Genomic DNA, 17561 nt, shown 5'->3' with positions numbered 1-17561 from the left:
CCCTTTCCTTCCTCCTTCCCTTTTCATTCACACCCTCTAACTTTCCCTTTTTTTTTTTTTTTTTTTTAAATTCATCTCCCACCTTTTTTTCCTCCTACCAGCAGGTCACCAGCAGGAGCAGTTACAAGGGTCTTCTTGCTGGTATGGAGTGGGAACCCCCACCACCATCATTCTTCAGTGGCACTGGCACAGGATCTTTTTCTGGCAGGGAGTAGGAACCCCGTCAGCAGCATTCTTTTGCACTGCCACCATGGAATCTTCTTGCTGACACAGTGGGAACCCCCACCAGCATCATTCTTCCATGCTGCTACAGATCTTCCTGCCATTGGGGTATCAGAACCCCACTGGCCTTAGAATTTAATAGGCACAGGGGACATTTCCTTCTTTGCCCTACCGGGACCTGGAGGCTTCCAAAAATCTGTGCTGCGAGCACCTGGCTGGACGCCTTTGCCCGACTCGAAGGACCTGAGGACCTTAAATTGTAGCGTGCAGCCACGCACTGACACCAGCGCACCTAAATCGCACACCAAAGGGGCGTACCTTTTATGCCATTTTTTTTTTCTGGTTTAAATTATGGGTAAAAAAATGAAAGGGAAAATGACAACTGTAGTATCTACTCCTACTTCAATCCACAGGCCAATGAATTTACATATATATAAGGCTAATTCACCACTGTGAGACTCAAGTATGGAATTAGCAGGAATATCTTTATTCCCTGAAGCACATTTACCCCCTCCCAAACCCCAAGCTTCATCAGGTATGTTGCTGGATGATTCCAATATTTCTTTGAATTTCTCTCACGGTTCTCAAGATTTGGCCACTTTGGAGACTCAAGGGGACTTGGGGTTCAGGGCTAATTCCAGTAAGTGATTGATTTAGAATGCTGAAAATTTGGTCAATCCATCTACTGAATGTCTACAGTCAATTTGCCTATTCCTGTGCCAGTTCAATTAAATTTGTTAAAGGATGGGTTAGCTATAAGTTCTCATTAGGAACCAGAAGAAATATCTCTTAGAGATATATGGTGAGTGATTTCCAGGATTGATAATTCTTTAACAAATTCTGTAAACCAACTGTGTCTTTATAAGGAAAGTGGAGTTGCTTACCTATAACAGGTGTTCTCCCAGGATAGCAGGATGTAGTCCTCACATGTGAGTGATGTCAGCAGATGGAGCCCTATCACGGAAAACTTTTCTGTCAAAGTTTCTAGAACTTTTGACTGGCACACTGAGCATGCCCAGCATGCCATAATCCCTGTAGCCACAGGGGTCTCCCTTCAGTCTCATTTGTAGAAAAAGGTGCGAGCGAAAAAATAAAACAAAACAATTCGGACCCAGCTCCACAGGGTGGCAGGTGGGTTTCGTGCGGACTACATCCTTCTGTCCTGGGAGAACACCTGTTACAGGTAAGCAACTCCGTTTTCTCCCAGGACAAGCAGGATGGTAGTCCTCACATGTGGGTGATTAGCACGCTACAGGCTGACTCATATTTGTTTGGACCAACAGCGTACAACTTGTGCAACAGGCACAACAACTGGTTTACTGTTGGGAAAAATGAGGCAGCCTGAAAATCACAGCAGATGGATGTGGAAGAGTTGGGATTATACTGGAAATAAGTTCAAGACAGATTGGCCAAAGGCAGAGTCTTGATGTCCTTCCTTGTCCAGGCAGTAATGTGCTGCAAATGTGTGAAGAGAGCTCCATGTTGCAGCTTTACAGATCTCAGCAATCGGTACTGCACGATAGTGTGCTACTGAGGTTGCCATGGCTCTCACTGAGTGCACCTTCACTCGTCCCTGGAGAGGAAGGCCTGCTTTGTCATAGCAGAATTCAATAGTCTGCTAGCCAATTGGAGAGAATTTGTTTGCCCACTGCAACTCCCGGTTTGTTTTTAATCGAAAGAAACAAAGTGTTGGGTGTGTAAAACTCTCTTGCCCTGGTGAGAGCGAGGCCTTGGGAAAAATGTGGGCAAGACTATAGAGTGATTCAAGTGAAAGTCAGTAACCACCTTCAGAAGGAATTTTGGGTGAGTATGGAGGACAACTTGGTGATGTAGGAACCTTGTATAGGGTGAGTACGTGACAAGTGCTTGTAACTCACTAACCCTTCGAGCAGATGTAATGGCTACTAGGAAGAGAACTTTCCATGTAAGAAATTTAACATCGCAGGAGTGCAAAGGCTCAAACGGGGAGCGCATGAGCCTTGTAAGTACTACATTTAGGTCCCATTCAGTGACTGGTGGCCATAGAGGGGACTTAAGTTGTACTAGGCCCCTCATAAACTGACTCACAAGGGGTTGCGCTGTTACCGGGGTATCCCCCACTCACGTGTGGTATGGGGAGGTGGCATTCAGGTGTACCCTCACCAAGGAAGTCTGGAGATAAGAGTCTGAAAGGTGCCAGAGATAGTCTAAAAGAGATGGAGTGGGGCAGGGAAAAGGGTAGATATCTTTTTGCGTGCACCATATGGTAAATCTATTCCACTTAGAACAATAAGATTTTCATGTGGAAGGCTTTCATGAAGCTACAAGCACTTGAGAGACATCTATTGAAAGGTTGAGCAGTTGCAGAATCAAGCTTTCAACATCCAGGCTGTGAGTGATAGGGTCTAAAGGTTCGGATGGCGTAACATGCCTTGGTTCTGAGTTATGAGAGTGGGCACTGTGCCAGGCGAATGGGTTCTCTGATCAAGAGGTTGAGAAGCATGGGAAACCATACTTGTCAAGGCCAATACGGGGCTATGAGTATCATTGACCCTTTGTCCTGTTGTAGTTTCACGAGAGTTTTGGCTATCAGCGGTATCAGGGGATAGGCGTATAGGAGGCCCGTGTTCCAGGGGCGAGCGAAGGCGTCCATGACTAACGTTTTTTGTTGCCTGTGCAGGGAGCAGAATTTGTCCACTTTGTGATTCAGTTCAGATGTAAAGAGGACGATTATTGGTTGACCCCAACGCTGGAAGATTCTCATTACCACAGGATCCAGAGACCACTCATGACGATGGAACTGTCGACTGAGGCGATCTGCTACTACATTCTGTATGCCTGCTAGCTAAGTGGCCCGTAAATGCATGGAATGTGCAAGGGCCCGGGCCCAGATGTGCGCAGCTTCTTGGCAGAGAAGATAAGAGCCTGTGCCGCCCTGCTTGTTTAAGTACCACATTGTTCTCATACAGACAACACAGTTGCAGTCTTGTGTGAAAGGCAGTCCTTGAATGCATATAGAGCATAACGTATAGTTCGAAGATCTAGGAAGTTGATCTGAAATGTTGCTTCGAGCTGTGTCCAAGTACCTTGAGTTTGAAGATTGTTCACATGAGCTCCCCAACCCAAGTTGGATGTGTCTGTGGTTAAGGTCACTGTTATTGTTTTGAGGTGTTTGAGTGGATTCTTGGGTACTGTGGAGATGACCACGTCCATGGGGAGGAGCCCCGTGAGGAACCACAGTACAAGGCTAGACTTGAGACGCTCAAACACAGATTCATCTTTTATTATACAGCTGAGGTATACCACCAGAGGTGGCAGTAATGAGGTGATCCAGAGGTAGCAGTCCAGGGACCCTCGGCAGAGGGGACCCATCTCACAGAGATAATATAGGGAGATCCAGATGCAGGTTCCCAGTGCAGCAAAGCTGTAGATGAGACAGACTGAGAATGTTAGATTACTCACTAAGTTGGTAGCTGTTTAGGTGGAGATCCCAGCAGGCAGAAGTAGTTGAACACAGGCACCGAGCCAGGGAGAGCAGGCCCTCGAAGAGCGAGTACCTGATCCTAGATAGGCACCTGAAAGAAAGCAAAGGGCCCCCGAGGAGCAGGTACCCAGGTTAGAGAAATATCCTGAAGGGCAGAGATAGCTTCCAGTGGCAGCAAGGAAGCGGCAGAGTAGCTCAGACCAGAGGCTTTCCATCCATTCACGATCCTTGCTAACTCGATTAGCTAGCAAACAAGGGCAAGCTAAATACCCCGATGGCGTGAAGTCACTAGAGGGGGACGCCCCCGAGGTTCCCTCCATGACATGGATAAAGACATGGGTGGCGTGCGTGCACGCACCCTAGGAGGCCCTTAGGAGAAACATGGCGTGAGGCTTTGCCATTGCTGTTCCGGGGATGCCGGAGAGAGCAGCATGCAGACGCGGCAGTAGCCATCTTCCCAAGGCTAGCGGGGAGAGCAGAGAGAAAGGTGAGGCACAAAGGTTGAAGCTGTCTGAAACAAACGAACACAACAGTCATTTGTGGAATTGGTTGCTGGAAGGGTAGACCTGTCAGTAAGTTGGCTTTGTTTGTCCACCAGAGAAGCGATAGATGTAGCTGGTGGGTTACATGAATCTGGGATGAAAGAGGTTGAGTGGCTTGGAGCCATTGAGATTTCAGTCCATTGAGTTATTCTCATGGCCAGTCTGGCCATAGGAGTGACGTGGACCATGGAAGCCATGTGCCCTAGCAACATTAGAAATTGATGGGCTGAGGCTGTTTGTTTCATGCACAGAGACGAAGCTAGCTTGGAGAGTGTGTCTGCGCGGTCGTTGGGCAGGAAGGCCTTTGCAACTGTGGTGTCCAAACTTGCTCCGATGAAAGTAAGGAGGTGAGATGGAGTCAGGTGGGATTTTTGGTAGTTGATGAGAAATCCCAACTAATGTAGTAGATTGATAGTGAGCTTGAGAGCTCCTTGCTTGGATTGGCTCTTGATTAGCCAGTCATCCAGGTAAGGAAACACATGTATGCTGTTCTTGCGTAGATGAGCCGCAGCCACTGCTAGGCACTTTGTAAATACACGGGGTGTCAAGTCAAGTCCGAAAGGCAGAACCCAGAACTGAAAATATTGATGTCCCCACTATAAAACACAGGTATTTGCGGTGCTGTGGGGATATTGGAATGTGAGCATAAGGCGTCTTGAAGATCCAGAGAACAGAGCCAATCTTCTTTTTGCAGAAGGGGAAGCATGGTGCCCAGGGACATCATCCTGAATTTTTCTTTCTGTAGAAATTTGTTGAGATTGCGGAGGTCTAGGATAGGGCAACAGCTGCCTGATTTCTTTGGAATGAGAAAATAGCAGGAGTAGAACCCTCTGCCCTGCTGTGCCCGATGAACGGCTTCCACAGCCCTAGCGCTCAGAAGGGTGGACAGTTCTGACTCTAGAAGGGTTTTGTGATCTTTTTGTATCCACAGTGAATTGGGTGGTGAATCCAGAGGTACCATGAGGAAGTTTAGATGGTATCCCTGGGTTATGATGGATATAACCCATTGGTCTGTGGTAATGCTGAGCCACTTGGTTATGAAGTGGTGAATCCGACCTCCTACTGGCAAGTCTGGTTTTGGATTTGTGGAGTTGCTACTGTTCTCTGGATAGATTTCAAAATCCAGAGGCTTGGCCTGTTTGCGGGGCTGGCTGAGGCCTGGATGGCTTGGGCTGTTGTGGATATCCTCTCTGAGGTGCTTTGGTTGGTCTCACGCGAGATGTAGGTGGGTAGTACCTGCGTGAGCGATAAAACGGTCTTCTGGGGTCCCTTCTCGTGGTCCTTCTTGCAGAGGAGGGGGCCTCCACAGTAACCATGGACAGTTGACGCAGGGTCTTGTGATGGTCTTTCAGTTGAGCCACTGAGTCCTGTATCTTGTCGCCGAATAAATTTTCTCCAGTACACGGCAGATCAGCAAGCTTGTCTTGGACTTCAGTTCACAAGTCAGATGCATTAAGCCAGGCCCACCTTCTGGTGCTGATTCCCATCGCTGATAAGCGAGAAGCAGTCTCAAAGAAATCGTAAGCAGCCCTTACTTCATGCTTTCCAGTCTCAAGGCCTTTGTGCAGTATGGCGTTGAGGTTATCTTATTATTGTTGTTGGGGAAGAGAGTCAGCTATTCCCTGAACTTGCTTCCAGAGATTCCTCTGATATTGTGTCACGTATAGTTGATATGCAGCTATGCGTGACACTAGCATAGAGCCCTGAAAGATTTTTTGACCCAAAATATCCAGGAATTTTTGGTCTTTTCCAGGGGGAGATAAAGAGTGAGGTCACAGTCTCCTGGCCTTTTTCTGTGTGGATTCAACTGCCACTGATTGGTGGGGTAGTTGTGGCTTTTGGAATCCTGGAGTATGCTGGACCAGGTACGTTGCATCTGTCTTCCTATTTACTGGTGGGACAGTGCAAGGGTGCTCCCATAGATGGTGTTGGAGATCCAAGAGTACCTCGTGGACAGGAATAGCCATAATTTCTTTGGGAGCATCAACAAATTGGAGGACTTCCAATGTTTTATGACGTGTGTCTTCCTTTGTGACCAGGTCAAAAGGGATTGTCTCTGACATTTCCTTTACAAAATTAGCAAAAGGAGAGGACTTCTGGGGAAGACAGTCTCCTTTCTTCCAGAGGAGATTGCTCTGATAGTATGTCTTCTGTAGAAGTGTCTGTGTCAACATCTTCCCATGAGTAATACAGGGTCTCTGGCTGAGATCCCGAGAGAGGGAAAAAAGCTGGTACTGCAGGACGTGTTGGCATCGATGGATCACTCGATGGCCTCGATGGAGAATGCGGCGGCATCAATGGCATTGAGGGGACCGACGGACCAGGAACCGGTTCGGCATCGGTGGAAGCGGTGCTGGAAGAGGACTGGAGTCCATGCCTTCGTCTTCCGAGGACCCCGGAATGGGTATCAGAGACTCAATAGGTTGTTTTGGCATCGGCAGCCCAGGCTAGGTTGGAAGGGCACCAATGAGTGTGTCCAGGCGGTCAAGCAGCGGTGTAAATATCGATGGCTCTGGTGTCAGTGACGGTATGGGGGCCAGCATCGATGGCGGCTGTAGGTTCCGGAGGGCATGGAGGACCACCTGTCTGACAAGTATGTCCAGCTCCTCCCTGGAAGCTGGTATCGGTAACACAGCTACAGGGGGAGGCAGGCTAGGCGCTACTGGCACCATCCACAGGAGTTTGTGGGGGTCTCAGTAGCCAGCACCGATACCGGGGGGATCGCCTCGGTATCTCGGGTAAAGAGGAGGTTGGAGGCTCCTCTACCTGTGTCCTCTTCGCAGTCGGCTCGATAGCCATCGAGGCCGATGCAGTGTCAGTGCCAGCAGCGGGAGTGGAATCGCGGTGCCGGAGCCGATGTTTCCCTCTGAGCTCGGTCCAGTCTTTCTCCGGCACTGAGGAAGTCTATGCCGATGCCTCAGATGTTGTCGGTGATGGATGGTCACCACTGACTTGGTGTTCCCGGCGAGGTTTGTCAATGGATTTTTTCGATGTTCCTGCCGGTGACAACTGGGTGGGCATCGATGGAGTTATCTTCATTTTGAAAAGGGACTCCATCTTGTCTAGGTGGGCCTGCCTCAAATGACCCCCCTCAAATGACCCCCCTTTAGGGGGTCATTTGAGCACAGCTTGGGCATCGACGAACGTCATGTGATGAGCCGAGGCACAGCACACAGTCATCATGTGGGTCGGTAATCGACATGGTACGGGGACACTCTGGGCATTTTCTAAAACCCGTTGCCATGAAGGACAAAAGGGGCCGCAAAAACGGTCGAAGGCCTGTGAACACCGAGGAAAGGGGAGCAGGCACCAACAGAAGACGGTGGAATTTACTCACCCAGCGACGATAAACGATGTCACGATGGGAGACCCCAATGAGGGAACTTTTTTGTGAAATAAACTTCAAGTTTTTCTGTGAGGAAATATAGCGAGAGAATTCTCACAGAGCTCCTAACCGCGAGGCAAACTGCAGCGCAGAAAAAAAAAAAAAAGAGACTGAAGGGAGACCCCTGTGGCTACAGGGATTATGGCATGCTGGGCATGCTCAATGTGCCAGTCAAAACTTCTAGAAACTTTGACATAAAAGTTTTCCATGATAGGGCTCTGACTGCTGACATCACCCACATGTGAGGACTACCATCCTGCTTGTCCTGGGAGAAAAAGCATCTTTGAAGTTTTCAGATTTGGAAAGGAGATCTTCTAAATTGGAATCGCAAGTTAAATCACAGTCTGGAATTATATCTAATTTACAATCAACCTCAGTTACAGGCATTAAGGACAACAATTATTCATCAGAAGTGTGTGATTTTGGAGAACAGATTATGTTAAAAAAAATTTTCCTATAACTCGTCTCCTTTCTGGGGTAGAGTTATTTAAGAAATATGTAAATGAGGTTCTTCATTTTCCAGTGATAGGATTTTTTTTTAATCTAATTCCTGTTATTTGCCTGTTAAAAAGAGGGGGGCAATTATGGTAGAAGGGTCCTTTGATGTTTTAACATCAACAGTTAGCCCTAACATTTCTTGAATCAGATGATATAAATACAAGAGCTACCTTTGTAGTTACCTTTGAATTAGATTCAGATAAAGATATATTTTTCCGTTAGTATTTTAAGTTTAAGGAGAGTTCTTTTTGTGGCCAAAAGATTCAGCTTTTCCCAGATGTTTCTAGGGAAACTCAGTCAAGAAGGAAGCAATTGTTGCAATTGAAAACTCGGGTTTTAGCCCTAGGAGCATCTTTTATTTAAATTTCCTTGTGTGTCATTTGCCTTCAATGTAATAAGTTTATATTTTTGGATCTCATAGATCTTGAGAGGTTTTAGTTGACAAGACTAATTCTAGTTGAAGGAAGGGGTATGGGATATCCCAGCAGAATAAATTACCTTTTGTATTTCTTTATTTCTTTTTTGTCTCCCTAGATAATGCAGATTTATACATGAATATTGCTTCAATATTTCTTATAATGTTGTTATGCTGATGAAGATGTTTTTCTTGTTTTGTATCATTTCATGTTAAGCTATACTATAAAACATAATAAAGTGTAAATAAAAAAAAAAAATTTAACAGGCACAATGAGGTGGCTACTACAGGGGGTTTTAGAGGAGACAATTGACGATGCTCCCAAAGTTGCGCCAGCTTAGGCAGCTGCCTCATCTTACCTCATTTAAATATTGTGGCAATGCGCGCATTAGAAATGCGGGCGCTCAATACATGCACCCGTTTTTCAGCATGCATCTTATTGTATCAGCTACTCTGTGAGGACTGTGAATTCTCTTGGCCTCAGAGAAACAACCTAACCCTCTACCCTGCTATTTTTCCTATTATTTAGATTTTTATATTCCACTTTTTTCAGCACTTCAAAGTGGATTACATTCAGGTACTGTAGGTATTTCCCTATCAACAATTAAGCAAAAAGAAAGAAAAAAAATCTAAGCTTTTTTTGCATCAAAGAAAAACAGTTTTATAGACTCTCTCAAGCACAGTGTTCCTCTAAACAGCAAGGGGCCTTTACATGGTCCTGCTCCAGCTCTCTCATTATTTGAGCCATAGATGGTTGGCAGGTGCTGTAAGACTACTTGTTTCAAACCACAAGATGCTGGAGCTGTATCATGAAGTTAAGAACACATATGGAGTAACCTGTGCAGTTTAAAGGAAACCTGGCTCAGGCAGATTAAACATTGATATAAACACAATAAACACCTTAATGAGATGCAAAATCTTTTTGTCTTCTGTGAAAGAATTATAGAATCTGGGAACATTTATGTAGTTTAAGTATCCAAATGGAAATATATGAAGAGAAATGAGATTTAAAATTAAGCATTTAAATATATTATGTCAAGTACATGTTAACTGTGAATAAATGTGTACAGGATAAGATAATGTAATCATACTGGGGAACTGTACAAAAAGTACATTCTACCTCACCCTATTATCAGAGATGTTGTATAAAGCAAATCAATGACATTTAACTTTTATTTTTTATCTTTTGCTATATAAAACAGTTGTAGGTGAGCCCTTTGAATTAGACCTATCTAATGCATCAGTGAGTTATCCCACAATAATTCTGCTCAAAGGCTAGGTATAGAGGTATTAAAATTAGCCAGTAAAAAGGTCTCACCTATAACTTGTTGACCCTTTTTTTTTTACACATTAAAGTGGATTAACAAAGCAATGAGAATACATTGTTATATAAAAACAATTAAATAGCTGTAACATTGCTTTCAATACTTAATTCATAAAAATTTTTCTTTTCATAAACAAAGGGTTTCAACATATGTAGTCATATGGATTTATTTTATACTGTAAACCTGCTACTGGATAATTTTAAAGTTTTGACTGTAAAATCCCAAATACCCTGTCATGGCACCTAGTAAACTAGAGCCTAGTACATACAGCTCTTATTTCCATAAAAAGAATTGCATGTTTATGCCACGTCTGGTACATAATCTTATACAGCTTTATCTAAGAAGGTTCAAGACTGTAGTCTGTTGAACCTTACAAGTTAAGTTCATTACCAGCAGTAAGCTAACAGTTCTTCACATAATTGTGGGTTGACTGTTAGAGACAGTCAGCTACAGCAGTCTCTTCACACTGTAAGTAGTAATGGGGTCTAAAGGGATGTCTTTAATTAACAATTGTTGTGCATTTGAGGGGGAAAAATAAATTAAATTTCTCTTGCCAAGTCTAGTTGCATGCCTTGTATAACATCTGTACCAAATCTCAGCAAGATAATCACTACTCCTGAAGTATGAAAGAAAAGAAAAAACAAAATTTATACTGGCTACATGTCGCCCAGGATAAAAATAAGGTGCCCACCCTTAGCTTCAGCATTAATGATGTTAATAGTAATAGTGCAGACCCTTCATATAAAGGCAATTTTCCTGGTACAGCTATAAGCTATGGTGACCTTGTTCATGGACCCACTGTAGTAGGAAAGACAGACCACGGAAGTTAATGAAAAATAATAATAAGAGGAAGAGATACACTTACTGGATCCCTTAAAATAAAAAGGAAATAATGTCCGCTAAGTAACTTCCTCTTCTCTGTCAGTAGATCCGTTTTCCTTCACCATTACAGCTGTGAACACATATCTATATACTGCAGCAACACAATGAAAAACATTTCTGAATACCAGCAAACCCCTGAATCTATTCCTTGAAGTAACACAACCAAAAGTTCCACGTGGAAGAGTCCGAATCGCACACTCTATAGAGTGCAAGACGCAGGTAAACTTTCATGGGAAACGGTACCCACAGTCCTTGTGTGTTGCAGCATGGTTTAACAGTCAAGGATCCTTAGCTTTAATGTACACAGCACCTGTAACACAAATAAAACCACCCTCACTATACTACCACCCCCTGGGAAAAAATGTTCAGTCTATCTACCTCTCCTCTCCCTATACATTAGTATCTCAAATAAGATCGCAGACGATCAAGCATGCCTTTTACACAAATCAATCTATTCTGACCCTAATAAATTATTAAACACAACCGTTCAATACTGAATGAACATCTAAATGCATACAGATATTAATGAATATGCATGAGTTTCAAATTACTTCTGAGAACGAGGCAGACGTCAGAGCTGTCTATATATTGCCCGCAAAAGTTTCCATAAAGTCTCCTTCTAGTCAACCCTGGTAAAACGTTATTAACTCGTAGCTGATCCCCCTTTTACTTATTCTTACCCTTTGCTTCTTCCATTAGTCCCGGCACAAGTTGTTTGCCTGCTGCAATCTCACTGACAGATGCAAATGAAACTTGGCTATTTAACTGTCCATGTCTGTGGGAGGGGTTAAGCTAGAGCTGTTGTTGCTGGGGGTTCGCTCCCTCCTTGCCTAAGACCCGGAGAGACTGGAGGTTAGCTCTTGCTTGCTCATATGGTGGCCCGGCAGCAGGGCCTGTTGCAGCCCCGTACCCGGGCTGCGTTCTCTCTCTCGTTCGATCACCCTGCGTCTGTTAGTAGCTCCCGCAGAAAGAAAGATCTCCAGGCAGCACCCGCGAGAGGCGCTCATTGTTCATCCTTTAAAGCAACCTGCCTCTACGGCCGCTCTAACAGCAAGAATGCTAATGAGAAGAGTACAAAACATAAAAAATATGAGAGATTGCCTCTTATAAAAGGAGCCAATCCTCTACTGCCATTCACTGCTCGCTTCACGGCATGCCGTCAGAGTATCTGCCCGGTTAGCGTGTGAAGCTCGTCCCTGAGGAGGTTGACAAGCAGGCGGCTAGCAAAAGAACAAGCCAGGCTAGGGGGAAGGTGGCCACTCCAACCCCTCCCTCCACCACAGCGCCCCATCAGTGGCTCCGCACAAAACGATCACAATGAACCAGCCCCCTATTCACACACTGTCTTCCCCCCCCCCCCTTTTTTTTTTTTTTACTGCAGTCCCAGACAAAGAGATATTAATTTCATCACTTCATTCTTGATGTACAAACTGTAAACGGTTAAGATCTTTCACCTCTAGCGAGTACCACGCGGTAGAGCTGCTACGAGATAAATAGGCACCTGAGGGAAAACCAGTACTTGCCAGATAAAATGACAGAAGACTCTAATTTCTCAGCTGCTCGCGCGATTGTGAGAGCGGATTTGGCGCCCAGGGGGTCAACATTCAAGCAGGATGTGGGAGGACTGGGGGAACGGTGCTCTTGGTACTCTAGATAACCTTAATCTATCTGCTCCCTGTGGCGGTATGCTATTCATGGGTGGGGAGGACAGAGGCGAGGATGACAAGGGCACAATTTGCTGACAGTTTGCTCCATTTTGTTAGAGACAAGTTATTTAGTAAACAACAAAAAACACACAAAAATCAAACAAATCAGCTGATTCGTATGGGCACAAAGATTTTTTAAAAAAGGCTCTCCTGAATACCTCTGTTCCAGAAAGAGAGCAGCATCTGTGTAAGATGAGAACTGGGGACTCTCTTTCTAAGCTAACTGTAGTTAGTACATGGTTTTCTAAAAGCTTTATAATGCAAAATTTTTGATTGCATACACATATTCAAAGGTGCATGAATGGCCAGTAACCAGGGTTGAAGCCTTTACAATAATGCTACTGTTCATGAATTTCAAACTTGTACTAATTCAATCCCTTTTTGTGGCTGTACCATATGTCCAATATATGTACACATTTTTTTCTGTAGTTACAAGCAGGGAGAATTTGCATATGTACCAAGGATACTCTCTTTACAGATCCAAGGACATTAATTATCTGTGTGGCTGAGATGTCACTTGGCTGCAAGTTTACCAAGAGTACTTTTAATTAAATTGGACAGTCTAAAAGCCTTAAAAGAATTAAACAAGTTTTGAAATTAATATAGTAAGAGGATGAGGAGTGTGGCAGAATCAGTGGCAATATTTTTTGGGGATTTTAGCTCTATTTTCTAAGGCTGCACCTTAACTACTTAAAAAAAAAAATTCAACATACACTTCTCCCCCTGCCTTCTTCTATCCCTTGAGTAATCACATCCACCTAGTGATATTTAAATTTCCCAAGGCATCTCCTAAAGAGTTACAGTCTAGGTACTGTTTAGCCATTTCAGATCCAAGCATGATGTAAGTAAATGTTAGATATGGATAAATTACTACTTACCTGATAATTTCCTTTCCTTTAATCAGGCCGAAACTGTAAGGTGAGCTTGGCCAAGAGCACTGTTTTACACACGTCAAACGCACGGTCAACACCCCCCCCCCCCCCCCCCCCAGACTAACAGCACTCATCACATACAAATGCATGTTGATGAGACTATTAGTTATTCACCTGGGATACTGACATTAAAATGTGCGGCTTTTCTGTATACCCTCCAACTTAATATCCTAGCAATGTTATGTATGTTATGTTCTTATGTAACCAAAAATGTTTAAAAAAATAATTTAAAAAATGTGCCAGCCAGTCAGATTAGGAGAACAGATGCTCAATTTTACTGGTGTCCGTTTTCCTAACCTATAGCTGTCAGCGGGTTCAGAAAACTGACGCTCGTAAAATTGAACGTCAGTTTCTTGAACCCGCTGACAGCCATCTCTCCTCGGTTTCTGCTAATAAGTAGACACTAGAGATACACTATTGTCCCTAGCGCCTCTGTTTTAGTGCGACACCTCATTTAAATATAGGATCACATGCCCAGGAGAGGTGGCTGGGCACACAGGAGAGCAGGCACTCGACACGAAGCGCCCATTCTCCCGAGCTTCTTACTGAAATCGGCCTGAATGAGGGTAGAGCAATCCCAATGAGTGGGTTATGCACATCTGCCAGCAGATGAAGATGGAGCAAAAATCCGACAGCACAGCTATATAGTCCTGCCCAGATATCAGCAAGCCAGTATTCTCTGGAAAAGCCAAACTGTGGACAAACCTGATTAAACTTGAACATTATTACAACAGGCAACCATTCATGTTTTTCAACCACAGGAACACTGAGCTCAGCCAAAAGAAGGAAAATATATCTAGCAAACTTAGGGCTAGAGAAGCCACTTAACAGTTATAAACAAAGAGCAGGAATCATACTCTGCATCACTCGCCCTAGAAAAGGCTAACCACAAAACCAAAAACCGGCAGCCGAGGGCGGGTCTGGGATTGACCTACTCTCACTAAACGAAAGGAAATCAGGTAAGTAATAATTTCTCCTTCCTTAGAAGGAAGGGTAGATTAATCCCAATGAGTGGGATGTACAAAAGCTAATCCCGAAAAGGGCAGGAGGCTGCCAGTGGCCCAGTCAGAACCATCTGTGCAAAAGCGGCATCCTCCCTAGCCCTAACATCCAAGCGGTAATGCTTGGAGAAGGCATGTGAAGATGACCATTTCGCTGCTCAGCAAATTTCAGCAGGTGACAAATGATGCTCTGTGCACAATACCACTTGGGCTCTTGTGGAATGCGATCTAATCTTCTTCAGTAAGGTAACCTCAGCAGCCACATAGGCTGCAGTAATGACCTCCTTAACCCAGCAGGCAATCAATAACCGCGTTGCTAGTGCTCCCTGCTTACCTCCAACATGGAGCACAAACAGGTGATCAGACTTCTAAACAGTCTTATTCACCTCCAAATAGCACAGTAAATGATGCTTGACATCCAAGGAATGCAAAAAGCGGTACTCTGCTTCATCTCTCTCCCTGTCCAAGGCAGGCAGAGAAATGGATTGATTCAAATGAAAGTCTGAAATCACTTTGGACAAAAAGGAAGGCACATTCCAAAGCTAAATCACACCCAGAGTCTCATGGAGAAAAGGCAGAAAAGTCTGCTGCTCAGAGACCTGACGAGCCATCACATGCATTTTCTTTCAGGGCATTGCTGTAAGTAAAAAAAAAAAAAAAAAGAGAGAAGATGGAAAGGAGATGTCTATGTAGCACCGCTTGCCTCCTGAGGTGATACCGTGCGGTCTCAGTAAGAGTGCCTCAGTCCAGTAGCCTTTTCTGGTGTGGACCTAAATTACAATTAGCGGTTTCAGTCAGAGAGGCTTGGCGATGAAGGCTTTAGTTTTTTCCCACCCCCACCCCACAGCCGGGACCCATTCCTGTTCTCAGCAGAGAGGGCTGAGCTCAGGTAAAAGTTTTTAACCTTTTTTTTTTTTTTTTGTTGATTCAGCGACAGGAAGACAGTAAGTGAAGGGTCTGTTTTCTTGGCATTCAGCTGCCCCGCTCACGTCTCTGGGGAGTTCTGTGAAATGAGGAGAGAGTGCAGGCATGGGGGGTTGAGCAGCCTTTTGGCTAGGCCCTGATTCCAGGCTTATTCCATTTTGGCGTGCGGTAGGCTGCTGGGTACTTTTGCGCTCTGTTTTGCTGCAGATCGTTGGCGCACACTTGCGTGCCTGGGTGTGCACCCATTCTTGTTTGTGTGCGCATTTGGGTGTTCTTCCTTCTGGATGCACACCTTGTACACCCAGTTTAGGCATCAGTCCTGGGTGTCCTGTTTGGGCGTCCGGTGGGATGAGCGGCCTAAGCGTGAGGACTTGGATGCACAACCATCTTAGGTGCACTTGTATGCCGGAAAAGCTAAGCGCGAGCCTTCATTGGGCTGTGCGCTTATAGCATGGTTTATGGTTTATTTGATTTTTATAAACAGTCACATCAGTAATAAAACCATCACAACGGTGTACAATTGGTAAAATAGAAATAAGATTATAAAATACAAGTAATAATAGCATGGTGCCCACGGCGAAGAAACCTAAGCACCTATCTGTGCTGCCTGCTACATCAGAGCCATTCAGCCGGAGCTTTCTTTAAGTCTGTGTCAGCGCCGCCAGGATGCTGGGGGAGATTTGCCTCCTGATTTTGCTGATGTTGGTCTATCTCCTCGGTCTGAGGAGAGTGGGACCGAGGGAGACAGTGCAGGGGTGTCTCATTCTCTGATTCGTTCGTGGGTCGAGTATTCAGCAGACACTGGATTGCAGGAAGTACTATGGGGCCTGGAATGGACCTGGTCTCCTTTTTCTGGATGGAATTCTTCCAGGGAATACAGATATTTTTACAGAGCCAGTCTGCTGAAGCTGCAGTTCCCACTAAGGTTGGAGTTATATAGACTCTCCCACGTTTCTTTCAGAGAGATGAGCTCAGACCCAGAAGACCCTCTGAGTGACTGGGCCTGCTTCCTTGGCCGCAGAAGAAGGATCCTATTTTGGCCACCCTGTTCAAGGCTTCTGGTTTCTTTCCCCTCCTGGACACGATCCAGGAGTTGATTGATCTGGAATGGAATGTGCCAGAAGCATCCTTTAAAGGATGTATCTTAACAGGTTTATACCCCTTGGATCCACAGGTCAGAGAGCAGTTGTTTCCCTAAGGTGGATGCCTTGATGTGCTTTGTCATGAAACGTACCACCATCCTGGTAGACTGAGGTGTTCAGGATAGAAGGATTGAAGCTATCTAGAAGCAAGCCTTTGAGGCAGTGGCAATCAACTTGCAAATTGCTTCTTGTTGCGCCTTGGTAGCTCAGGCTACCTTGCGGCTTTGTCAAGAGTCTGGTGGTGTTGGGTCCGATTTAGGGCCTATAGCAGAACCGGGGGCCGTATTCATGGCTGATGAGGGCTGTGACTTGGTACGCACAGGCACCAGAGGAGCTGCTTCAGTTAATGCAGCCAGGTGACAGCTGTGGTTGCGCAACTGGTCTGCAGATACTATTTCAAAGTCCAATCTGACTAAGCTGCCTTTCAAATTGTGCGTTGAGTAAAAAAGAACTTTCTCCGATTAGTTTTAAATGTGCCACATGCTAACTTCATGGAGTGCCCCCTAGTCTTTCTATTATCCGAAAGCGTAAATAACCGATTCACATCTACCCGTTCTAGACCTCTCATGATTTTAAACACCTCTATCATATCCCCCCTCAGCTGTCTCTTCTCCAAGCTGAAAAGTCCTAACCTCTAATCTTTCCTCATAGGGGAGCTGTTCCATTCCCCTTATTTTGGTAGCTCTTCTCTGTACCTTCTCCATCGCAATTATATTTTTTTTGAGATGCGGCGACCAGAACTGTACACAGTATTCAAGGTGCGGTCTCACCATGGAGAGATACAGAGGCATTATGACATTTTCTGTTTTATTCACCATTCCCTTTCTAATAATTCCCAACATTCTGTTTGCTTTTTTGACTGCCGCAGCACACTGAACTGACGATTTCAATGTGTTATCCACTATGATGCCTAGATCTCTTTCTTAGGTTGTAGCACCTAATATGGAACCCAACATTGTGTAATTATAGCATGGGTTATTTTTCCCTATATGCATCACCTTGCAGATTATCATTTACTATCATATGTCAATGAGCAAAATCATATGTGAAAGATACTGCACATTTTTTAAGACATATTGCAGACATTACAACTGAATTATAACAGTGAATGCTGGTTAGTAACT

At 44.8% G+C, this 17561-nt stretch overlaps 1 protein-coding gene across 4 annotated transcripts in view; it reads right to left on the bottom strand.

The window, feature by feature from the left end:
- The window catches only part of ENTPD1 (ectonucleoside triphosphate diphosphohydrolase 1), a 597993-nt gene that overhangs the window by 557888 nt on the left and 22544 nt on the right, over positions 1 to 17561 (bottom strand). Inside the window, exon 1 of one of the 4 annotated variants that reach the window (XM_029610057.1) lies at positions 11413 to 11867. The exons of the other annotated variants lie outside the window; for them this stretch is intronic. Within the exon in view, the coding sequence (XP_029465917.1) occupies positions 11413 to 11428 (16 nt within the window). The 5' untranslated portion in view covers positions 11429 to 11867. Of the gene's footprint in view, positions 1 to 11412; positions 11868 to 17561 lie in introns of those variants that run through there. 4 annotated transcript variants of the gene reach the window in all.

Source organism: Rhinatrema bivittatum, chromosome 7 (assembly GCF_901001135.1).
Source record: "Rhinatrema bivittatum chromosome 7, aRhiBiv1.1, whole genome shotgun sequence".
NCBI classification, from domain to species: domain Eukaryota; kingdom Metazoa; phylum Chordata; class Amphibia; order Gymnophiona; family Rhinatrematidae; genus Rhinatrema; species Rhinatrema bivittatum.
This window is presented reverse-complemented; position numbering and strand designations above follow the sequence as displayed.